This window comes from Crassostrea angulata, chromosome 2 (genome assembly GCF_025612915.1).
Source record: "Crassostrea angulata isolate pt1a10 chromosome 2, ASM2561291v2, whole genome shotgun sequence".
NCBI lineage: Eukaryota > Metazoa > Mollusca > Bivalvia > Ostreida > Ostreidae > Magallana > Magallana angulata.
Genome location: NC_069112.1, coordinates 15,247,101 through 15,259,730, shown reverse-complemented (window position 1 = coordinate 15,259,730; position 12,630 = coordinate 15,247,101). Strand labels below are relative to the sequence as shown.

Here is a 12,630-nt window from a genome sequence, read left to right as displayed (position 1 = left end):
GATGTCAAATGAAAGCCCTCTATATTTTGCACAACTTTTATTCTACATGTCTTGACAAAATATTTTTCGTTTAAAAGATATAAAGGAAAATATGTCTAAATTTTCGCACTTTTTTGAATCCTGTTTTTTGACCCCCTACCTTTTCCTAAATAAAAAACGTAATCTTAAAACAAAAACAGATGTGCACAACTACAATGTCTCTGTTATTCAAATTCGTTGGATTCCCATTCCCTGCTATCATAGTCTCAGAGCCTTTGTCTGGAAACAAAAGGCCCTAAAAATTTTTAAAAGGGGAATAACTCTTTAACGGAAGGGGAATTCTAAATTTTATGAATTGCTTAAGATAGTGTTTTGTAAAGTACATTAGCCCTGAAAATTTGAGCAAAAACCGTTCAGAAATAAGCAAGATATGAAGCCTCAAAGTTCGCGTCTAGGAAGAAAAAAAAAAAAAAGAAAAATAATTTTTCCCGCACAATAATAGAAAGGTCTTCCGTTGGAAACGGAAGACCTTAATTAAAAGCAAGGAATTAATTTCCGCATAAAATTGCAAGAAGCATATTTGGTGGATTTTAAAATCTCATCATTTTTTGGATAGATTTAAACTACATGAAACTATGGTAAAAATCAGTGTTTGCAACTTTATATTCTATGGATTTGATGCAAAACATTTAAATCGTGAAATTAAGTACTCGGGTAAAATAAGAAATCTACAGCATACTACAGATCAGCATCATTTGATATGACCTAATTTGCCTAGATGACATTGCAGAGGGAACTCGGGGGAACAAAATAATCAATGTTTTGTAAGGTTGACACAATGCTAATAATAGAGATAGCAGAGGGAAAAAAAAACGAAAATCAATGTAATGCTTTGTAAGGTTGACACTAATTTTTTATGCTCATAATAGAGATAGCAGGGGGGAAAAAACTAATTAGAATAAAATCATACAATGGTTTGGGAAAAAAAGTAATCTGGACTCATATCTTATAATCGAGAGTCCCAATTTCCATAACCTTTTCTGTTTTTCATTTTCATTTAATGACATTCGCCTTGACCTTTCACTCCAGGCCTGAAACCATCAGTTACACATTACATATGTTCAGCAATTTTCCTGGAAAAGAAAATCTTTTCACACAACATCATTTTTCTAAATTTGTTGGCGAAAAAAAAAAGTTGATAAATGCTGTTCTGTGGCATAGTAGTTCTTGAAGAAAAAAAAAGTTAGACTTCTTTAAATTGAAAATAAAACACAGAGAAAGAAAGGCTACCTTCATCTCAGTTGAGTTATAATTCAGTAATTAACAAAGTAAATTTCAGCACTAAAGAGAAATAAATTACAGTTGACTACAGTACTTTTCTGCAAGTTGTATGATTAATGTAAAACAAACATCACATTTATCTAATGTACCAGTATATATTGCGAGTCGTTTTAATTCCACGACATTAAAATTTCACGAATACTCAAAAGGTACCAATTGCGATGGTTTTAATTTCAAGCCCCAAGAAAACCAGTTGATCAAAGTATAAGATGGTTATATTTACAATGGGTTTTATTTTGTGGGAAAACAATAAATCGCAAACGTAGTGAAATTAAAACTATTGTAAATATTTGCCAATCTACAGTATATATCCCTGACCCACTTCCATGAATCCTATTGTACGGTACACATTTCCAAAACCTCGTAGTCCTACATTTCTTATGACCTTCCAGAAAAATGAGTGGAAGGGAAAACATTTTATGTATTTTGTTATTTTTTTTTTTTTGGTTTGGTTTGATTTTGATTCATAGGTCTTTAAATGAAAAAAAAAATCCCCACGGTGAACTGTTGACAATGAATCAATAATAGAAAACCTGTTCATTATGACATCTTAATAACCCAGTACTCTGTACAGACTAAATTGTTCAATCAATAAACCCAGGAAAATTGATAGGAACACAAAATCAATTTCTTCAATGTATACCAATTCAAAATCAAAGTACTTAGATGATGTAAGCTTAATCACTTCCAGTACTGAACTATCACAATGGTGGATAGTTCTACCATCAGTTTTCTTAGCAATTAAAAAATTTTTATTGAAAAATTAGGCTAAGAATACTTCACATGTTTTAATATATCAAAAAATCATCACGTCAAAATATTCAGGCAAACTCGAGATAAATTTGAAGAATGAACTGACGAAATAAATATATTCAACTAAAGAGAGGTGCTAATTAAGAATTTCATTGTTGCAGCATAAAGAAGAAAAAGTTTTTACCTTGGCCCTTCTCGAATTTGTTTCCGATCCTCTTTTTGCCACAAGTAAAAAGGAGGAGGGGTGGACTGGATCTCACAGTGGAACCTGGCCACCCCTCCCAATGGAACCTCCTGAGACTGTGGATCCTCTGTGTAAGACTTGGCTATCCCTGCAAAAGAAAACACAACAAAGTTAGCTTTTTTAATAAAGCTAGGAAAACCAGTCAGTGGGATCAAATTCATTTTTCAGTACATAGTGAATACATGTAGATATATTACGGTAATGAAATAAGATAAATATCATCTCCAGATCAATCAGAGTCTGTTTGTGATCAGAAGACTTATTTTTGTTAAGGTACCTCACTACACCCAGACTTATACTTTTTAAGACACTACCTCACAAGATGGCGATTTAAATGTTTTGTTAAACTGTTTATATTGTTCGATTTGGTTGTATATCGTCGTAGCTCAGTGGTTAAAGTATACGGCTTCTGAACCACAGATCATGAGTTCGAATCTGCCTACTAATTACTAATTGTAATTTTTTCCTCTTTTTCAAATAAATACAATAAAATGCTGCAAAAAGTTTGTGTGTTTTTTTAATTAATCTGCAACTCTCTCTCTCTCTCTCTCTCTCTCTCTCTCTCTCTCTCTCTCTCTCTCTCTCTCTCAGACAATCTCTCTCTCTGTATTTTTATCTGTTTTCAAAATTATTTCTCCTTTAATCAGTCAATCAATCAAATATTTCTACCAAGAATAAGATTAAGTTATGCTTTGAAGATGATAATTGGTTTTTTTTAAGGAAAATCGTCTATATCTAAACAATGCTAAATGATAAGAAATTATGTCCTAATGAGACTAATACCCCCGCTAGGCTAATTTCAAATGGGACAAATAATTGAATTGAATAATAATTAAGGTTTGGAACACATACAAAAAAAAAATTCTAGAAATGTAAAAAAAAAAAATATAGTTAAAGAAAAATTAAAATCAAAATTGTCAGAATTTCACTGTAAATACATGTCTATAACAGTAATACATTTACAAATGTATGTATTTGATGATATATTTTTTTAATTTAATTGATTTAAAGAAAAACCAACAAAATGACAATAACCCCTCCCTTTGCAGTGAATAGAAATACCGGTAGCCAAGCAATGCTCTTCTGTTGATAAAACTTTCAATATCTTTCTAATAAGAGTCTTGACAGATGCAATTAGTTGTTTCAAATTTTCCTCACTTTCTCCTATGGCACAATTGAACTCCAAATCAGAAAATTGATCCCATAGGACTATGATTTTCTTTAATGAGCTTGTTAAATTTAATAAACTCCCAAAACATTACCATAATTACCATACTATGTAAAAATATGTAAAAAAGAAAATTTAATATCACAAACAATTTTAAAATTGCCAAAACACTTCAATCATATCAGTAATTTTGAATTTCATTTAAATTAATGCCCAATAGGGTCACTTCATCAAATTACTTGACAAATAAATTTAAACAACCTCTAAAAATAGTTTAACTTCTTTATTAATAATTATATTATTTATTTCCTTATAATGATAGACCTTTTGGTTTACATGAAACAGTTTTAAAATAGCCCCAAAACCATCACCCATTTTACAGATTATCAATTTCCCCTAAACACATGCTCCATCTGAACCATGGCTCAGATAATGGCTCCCTTGGGACAAATGAATTCAGCCACACTTGTCTTTGATGTTCTCATTAGCTCCTAAGAATTTATCATTGACAAACAAAAACTTTGCATTGTCAGTTGATAGAATACTTATAAAAAATAATTTTTTTTTTATTAATTAAGACATAAAGACAAAAAACTCCATCTGGATGTATTTATATAAATATATTTTAGAGTGTTTTCTATTAATTAATTAATAAAATCTGTAAGGATTACCTCCCTTACTTTTCAACATTAGTGTACAATATATAGAATAAGGAAAATGAAAACTGTCATAAAATCATTAAATCTTGTCTGATCTTAAAAAAAATTGCAGGTGCACATCTTCAGATGGTGTTCAACATATGTACAAATTTTCAAACTGTTCCATGCAGTAATAAAAAATTCTATAGGGGGGACAAAGTTGCGTCTACAGACAGACGGACAGACGGACAGACGGACGGACGGACAGACGGACAGACAGACAGACGGACAGACGGACAGGGTGAAACCAATATACCCCCCCTAAACTTCGTTTGCGGGGGTATAATAATTTTGAATTTAATACATACATACAAGTCCATATTTGTTATTAGATGCACAAAAATGACCGCTGAGATCAGAAAAAAGAAAGTCATATATCTGATATGTATTTTGCTCTAAATAACAATAAATATAAACTCAATGGTCAGTTTATTTAAAAACCTACCACTCTTTTTCATAAGGAGGTAAACAAGGTCCCCCAAAAAAGAATTGAGTGTTAATTCCCCTTAATATGCTGTTGAGATCAGAAAAAAGAAATTCATATATTTGATATATATTTTGCTGTAGTTTATCTTAATATCTACAACTCTTTTTCTCCGAGGAGGTAAAAAGGTCCTCCAAAAAAGAACTGAATGCTAATTCCCCTTAATAGGCTGCATACGATAACTGCATCTCTTATCACTTTTATGTACTCCTTAACAAACGAAGAGCACTAATTTTTTGTGTGTGTGTTCTGTGGTCTAATTAGCTTATCCAGCCTCCTCCATTGCTTCATTCCTCCCTTCTATTTCCCCTCCATGAATCGTAAAACATGGCAGCCTATTTCATTATTGATTCCTGCCTACTATAATGTTAATACCTCGTGAGGTTTAGCAAAAAGAGAGAGAAAGGCAAAAACACTTCTAGTCCCTTGGGAGGTGTTCTGAATGAACATTTGCAGAACAGAGCCCTTATGTTCCAAATAATTGAATAATGTACAATTTACCATAAAAACTAAGTGATGGATAAAAATGTGGGACTCTGCAGATCAACACTAAGGTCAAGGAATAAGAAAGAATATGGCTAATAGTATCAAAATGGTCTCAAACTACTCCATCTAAAGCTATCATTTCACTACCTTCATTTGAGATCAGTTCCTTCAGTCTGGACCCCCTGACCCCTGACACCCCCCCCCCCTCCCCTTATGATCCGGGCATTCCCATTATCACCTTCAAACCTACTCCATTCACTTCACAACTTGTCACACATTAACATCACTAGCATCCATGTCAATCATTGTTTTGTCAGTGAAGTTTTATCAATCTTCCATTGAGATTATTATTTAAGTGAAGTTTTGTCAATCTTCCATTGATTTAACAGTGAAGTTTTAATTATCAATCTTCCATTGATTTAACAGTGAAGTTTTATCAATCTTCCATTGATTGAACAGCAAAGTTTTATCAATCTTCCATTGATTTAGCAATCTTCCATTGATTAATTCCATAATATATTTGGTTTAATTTCATCAAACTTTTCACTGATTTATTCCACATAATAATATCATACTACCATGTTAGATTTAATCAGCAGCTCTTCTTAGTTAGGAGGTGGAGAAATACTACACAATAAATGCCACTGTTGACACTCCTTAATTTTCTTATTTACACACATTGACCATCACAATGTTCTGAATTGATTTTTATAAATAGAGAAGTTTAGTCTAAAAAAAAAATTGACCAACAGTATTAGTACACTAATAGTACAGTGTTAGTACAGTATTAGTGCAGTGATAGTACAATGAAAACGTTGACAAGAGAGCTAGGTCAATTCTGTTGTTTATTTGCTAGCATTACCAGGTCATAGGAAATAAGCTCGGTTCAAGTGACATTCAAGAGAGAGTATGTAGCATAATCAAAAATTTAAGATTTCAAATCCTGCACACACATTAAAAGTAAACTGTTAAACCAAATATTACAGAGGAAAATCATGATGCTGAAAATATGCCTGCAATACATATTTTTACAGTATTAAAGTAATTGCAAGATGACATCATACCCATACTCTATCTGAGATTTTATGATGAATGTGGAGCCCTCAATGGAGCTTATCTGTTGCTGATTACCAACTGTTGACAAACTGTTGACCCTTATCTTAGTGAAAGAGCTAGTAGTTTAAATCTCGAGTCTTGTAATCTATATAATGGAGGATCCAGACACATACCCCTATAATCCATATAAGGGTGGATCCAGCCACTTACCCCTATAATCTATATAAGGGTGGATCCAGCCACTTACCCCAATAATCTATATAACGGTGGATCCAGCCACTTACCCCTAAAATCTATATAAGGGTGGATCCAGACACTTGCCCCAATAATCTATATAAGGGTGGATCCAGACACTTGCCCCAATAATCTATATAAGGGTGGATCCAGACACTTGCCCCTATAATCTATATAACGGTGGATCCAGCCACTTACCCCTAAAATCTATATAAGGGTGGATCCAGACACTTAACCAAATAATCTATATAAGGGTGGATCACTTATCTCCACTTCTAGAGAGGAAATGTTTAATTGTTTTTCCAAAGGAGACCCTTTCATTGCTGACATTCTTAGGGTAAATCTTCCGATTTTTGTTTTTTTTGCTTTAAAATAAAATTGACCATAATTCTAATATGTGGTACAAGGATTATAATGGTTTTTTAAAATTCAAAAATGATCGGAGAGAGTAATTACCTATGGTATATATCATGTTTGTTTAAAAGAAAAAAAATATTTTCTATTCCGTAGTTGCCGGAGTTGCAAGTTTCCAAAACTACACATGGTGGCCAATGGGAAAAAACTTTTAATAAACCTCTACGTCCATCTAAAACAATGATGTAGCTAAGCATTGAAGAAATACAGAAGATAGAGAAATCTTAAAAATACATTTCTACATTGGGACAATTCTGAGTCAACGTATACCCCCACTATACATAGAAATCAAACATGTAATTGAGCATCATAGTCCAGATTACTCCATCAGCAATATTACACCTTCGTTTATTGTTTTCACTATTATAAAGATTAGCAGCATCCCATTCACCCTTGCTCTGAACAACAATTACAGTACCGGGTATTATTATTGAGCGACTGAAAAGTTTTCTAATTCAAAGACAAACGCCTTTGCAATTAATGTATGCACTTATGTATATTTAAAAATTCTTTAAAGAACAATAGAAATATCGGATCAACTTAAAAATCAACATTAATTATAGAATTCAAATGTGTAGAATTACATGATCTGGAAGTGTGTACTACAAATAATAGAAACTGATCTACACAGTATTACAAAATCTCAGTAGGTGCTGTGTTACTCTCTCTCTCTCTCTCTCTCTCTCTCTCTCTCTCTCTCTCTCTCTCCTCTCTCTCTCTCTTTTCTCTCTCTCACTCTCTCTCTCTCTCTCTCTCTCTCTCTCTCTCTCTCTCTCTCTCTCTCTCTCTCTCTCTCTCTCTCTCTCTCTCTCTCTCTATTCAGGGAGATATGATGGATTTCTCTCTCCAAAGTCAAAAGAACTCTGCATAATATTTATAGTTCTTCAGTAAGAAAAAAAAAATTCAACACACTCATTAGCCTGGGCAGGCATGCAGAAAAAAAAGTAAAAAGATATGACCATAAAAAAAAACCAAGTTAAAAGTGGCAAATAAAAGGTAAGGGCGCTGGTGTTAATCCCCCTATGAATGGCTGTTACCCAACCAGTGTGTGTTCAGTCCCATTCATGATTCTGTCCTGTTATCGACCAACCCGATCAAGTTACCCATATGTAACGAAAGGCCTTTGTACAATATGTTGTCAAGTATTCTCTTTTTCTGTTTCTCTCTCTCACTCTCTCTCTCTCTCTCTCTCACTCTCTCTCTCTCTCTGATATGTTCACTGTCTACACAGAATGTCAACAGGTACTTTGCCAAGATTTTATCAGGGATAACTTGACCTAAATTAACACCAATTTCCAGGGCAGTGTAAAAATAGAGCAAAAGTAGCAACCTTTTTTGGGGGTCTCCTTTCATGGCAGATTAATAATGTTATGCTTTAGGCATGCTGTGATTGTAGTAGAAACTGTATGACCTGTTACTCATGAAAATCCTACAAAAATTAATCATTTATCAATCTCCCCATACATCAAAATAAAAAAAAAATCTGACATATCAGAATCTCCTTGGGATCAAATAAACCTCTGATACAGAAAAAAAAATCAATCTCAGAAAAAAAGAGAGAAAATGAAAATAGATTTGATGCCAAAGTTAATGTTGTTTACGTTACGTTAATAGAGCAGCAGCCCCCTTTGATGGGGCCTCTCCTGATCTTGTTATGAGAAAAGTGACCTGGTCTCTGTAGGTCAAACCCATGTAACCCTCTATCATGTCAGAAAGTACCCAAATTGTCTATAACAACCGTTTTTCAGGTCAACATTCACTTTTTACAGAGATACAGAGCCGTTTGAAATAGCCATTCATAACAAATTATCAATTCTCGGTTACCTATCACTCCAAAAACGACGGAACTATTTTTCTTCAAAACATTGCTGGGGCCCCAAGTGGGGGGTGAAACTCTTTGAGTTGCCTGCGATGACTTAAGGGGCTATTGATTGGTTAGGCTTATTTGCGAGAATAAATCATAAAAATAATCGAGGCTTTAGATTGCGAGGGTGATACAAATAATAATAATACGCGTAATAGCAGATTGTAAGGGTTTTTTTGTGTCATAACAGATAATTTTTTTTTGTATATGGAAAAGAACAATAACATAAGCACAGCTTGATTAGGATCTGGTCGACTTTATGTGAATATACAAGGTCAGAATCTCTCAGCTGTTATAAAGAAATAGCATAACGGATACTTTTCAGAAATTAATATCCGGTTTTACAAATAAAAACTTAGCATACTACACTTATTTTTGGAACATATTTATTTTCCATAAGAGGATTTTTTTGTTCTGAAATGAAAGAGTTATTATATCTCACTTGTGAGAAAATAAAAATAACGACACCAGCTTTTCAAAAATGAATATCCTATTTTGGACATTAAGCTTCATTTTCCAATAGAGCATTAAATTTTTATTCTCTAGTTTTTTTTTGTTTCCTTCAAACATTAATCAAGTTTAATATCATTTTCAAAATTGCCCAATAGTGTTCAATTATTCATCACATTGAATCATAATCATAAAAGCTCTATATCACATATCACACTTAATGTTCTCAAAAATAATGAATTCTTGTTACAATTTCAAATTTTTTTTGGCTCTTTCCTTCTTATAAATCCATTTTTCCTGCAACAATCATTTTTTTAAATAATTTTTTTGGTAACAGAAACCACACCCTTCCCTGATACACTGCGATGAAGCGAGAGAGCCTTGAATCCAACCCCACACGTCAAATACAATCAGCTGATTTACGCGACTTATAATCATTGGCAGTGAGTACAAAAAGGTGAATTGTACAGCCATATTGCATAAGAAGCACACCCCCCCCCCCCAAACCAACAAACCAATGCCATCCCATTCTTTCTAATTTAATTGGTACACCAGTCCTTACTCACTGTGAGCAAATACACAAAGTTAATGAAAATAAATGTCAATTCAAAATTCCGGGCTTGCAAGCAATTTACTGCAAGCGGCGAGCACATGTGACAATTTATGAATGAAATCTCCATTCAAACTTCCTGCAACTGAGTATATACATGCACGTTCAAATTACAGGCCATTTTTAATTAATGAGCCCAATATTATTCAACTCTCATTCCATCCTCTTTGAAGCCTGATGCTCTGCTTCTGTGGGCACAGCTTATTTTGCCTTCTTGGACTTTTACAGGGAACCAAAATAGAACCATTTTAACAAGAGCTTGGACTTTGAGAAGTTATGTCAAACAGCAATGTGATGTAGGCATGTGTATTTCATGCTAGCCACTCAAATTAACAATCAACAAGATTTGTCTGACTTTTGAGCTAAGACTACCCAATCGGTGGATATTTCGCTTGAAACCGTGTCATTTTTAACTTTTTTGACGCAAGAAATAAATAGCTGCGTCTAACTGAAAGTCCAAAGTCTTGTTAAAATGGTTCTAACACAGCATGTTTAGATGGAGATTGTTGTAATTTTTAAACACTAAGTTTTATTCCTTAGAAAATTTCATGATGTTTGCAAAATACATTACAGGGCTGAGAAGGGCAGGAGAATCATGGGTCTGCACTGGTCTCTAAAAGGGACATTTTGATTTCCAAATCCGCGGAAATCAGCGGATCCACTGAAAACTCACGTCCCTGACGTTACCTCGTTTCATAGTAAAATGTTTCCAGCCACTGACAACCAGTTATAAGTTAAAGACGCTACTTAGAACCAACCTCTTAGCAACACATCTTTCTTCCCTCACAGGGAAGGTTACTGGGGAAACATTAGAACTTTTGGAGGGTACACATTTCATGGATTTTGACGGTGTACCCCTCTCCAACAAAACCACACCTTCACGATTCTGTCTAAACAGGCAAAAATGGAATTCTCACTGTTAAACTTTAATATACAAGTACTAAAAACTTCCGATAAGCTATTCATTTATTTCACACAAACATTAACTTTTATTATTGAAATTTATCTATAACTCGAAGCCATATCTGAGCTCAAAGGATCTGGCCCCTGGGCCATAAAACTAAGACAAACTTTATTTTGATCTCTGAAGTTTTACTTTTACACAAGGAATATATAGTGCGAAAGTAAAACTGACATCAAAAGTGAGCTCGTTTAAGTTGTATGGTCCCGGGGCAAGCAATGGTGCGACACTTCCACCCTTAATCATTATTCAAATCCGTGACCCTTCTTCTGATTAGCTATTCATTAATTTTCATTATTTTGAATTTATTTAAAATGGAAGCCAAATCTGAGCCCAAATGATCTGCAATGAACACTTCCATCCATTTAAATCATAATTCATATTACAGTTTAACCTCGCAATCTCGAACTAGATGGGACTGTTTAAAAATCTTTGAGATATCTAAGTATTCAAGATATCGAGGGTAAATAATTTAAAAAATAAGTGGTTGGGACTTAGAAATCACTTAAACACTGATATCTCAAAGACATATCAAATGTCTTCGAGATATCAGTGTTCGAGTTATCAAAGTTCAACTTTAGTTAACAAAACAGATGCCACATCCGTGACCTTTGCTACATTCGTGACCTTTGCCACATGCGTGACTTTTCTCACCTGCAATAACAACTTTGACCCGTTTTGCGATGATGCTGCCGATTTGGTTACGGACATGACACTCGTACACTCCTTCGTCCGTCACATTCTTTTTCCGCCGGAACAGGACCCGTTTAAACGACAGCGACCCGTTTACAACCTGGACCCGCCTCTGATTGGACAGGTCAAGCGGCTCCCCGTCCTTGTACCAGGAGAACCGCGCAGTGTCATTGGACCCCACGGAACAGTTCAACAGGAGGGGGTTCCCCTTCTGTGCCACCACATTGTAGGCGTCTGGCCGTGTGAAAGTAATACCCGTAGAAATGAGATCCTCCTCTGAAAAACCAGAATGAAAGCATGTGAAATTCCTTGATCCTCCTATATATACAAAAAACTTCATTCTTAATATAATGACTGAAAGTAATATTACTTCTTCCTCCTATATACATACAAAAAAGTTAATTCTATGACTGAAACATTACGTAATGTAACCATGCGAAAATTCTTGATTCAACCATACAAAATGCTGTAATCCTCGGGTGTGAAAATTAAATGATATCATAGGAAATTCTTAAATCGCCCTCAAATTGCTTTCTTTTATGACAATACATTTAAAGTTCATAGATTTCAAATCAAAAATGCTTTATTCTGTGACAATGATTTGTAATCAGGTGAAATTCCTAGATAGTCCGATACAAAATCATTTATCTATAACAACTACATGTAATTATGAAAAATGCTTTATTATAACTACACCAATAATTATGTAATCCGGTGAAATTCTTAGATAGTCCCATTACATGAGATCAGGTGACAATTCTAGCTCCTACTATTGGGTCAATACAAACTGCTTTATTTTATGACTACGACATGTAATCAAGTAAAAAAAATCTACCGCCTCTCATCCAAATTGCTTTATTTTATCTAACTATATATTAAAAATCCTGTAGAGAAGCAAGCTGTTGCCCTGACTACATGGTGGGTTCAGAGTCATATATTGCTGTTCAGTATTGGAGGTTTATGGCCTGGTTCGTGATAAACAATATTTACACTTTCCAGTGTCTTTGTCTAAAATAACACAACAAAACAATTTTGTAATGCATAGTCCAATACATTTCATCAATGACTATCCTAATATTTAATCGTACAATTGCTGAAAATTATATAAATACATGTAGAAGTAATAAGGTATCATTATTTGAATATTATGAGGTGATCAAATACGATCAGACGTGATCAGATCTATTGTAAAGCC

General features: G+C 33.9%; 1 protein-coding gene across 1 annotated transcript in view; it reads right to left on the bottom strand.

The window, feature by feature from the left end:
• LOC128173848 (protogenin B-like) overlaps window positions 1-12,630 on the bottom strand; it is a 54,878-nt gene that overhangs the window by 30,343 nt on the left and 11,905 nt on the right. The window contains exons 2-3 of the mRNA XM_052839525.1: window positions 11,397-11,711; window positions 2,258-2,405 (exon numbers count right to left, since the gene is read on the bottom strand). Of these exons, the coding sequence (XP_052695485.1) occupies window positions 2,258-2,405; window positions 11,397-11,711 (463 nt within the window). The remainder of the gene's footprint in view (window positions 1-2,257; window positions 2,406-11,396; window positions 11,712-12,630) is intronic.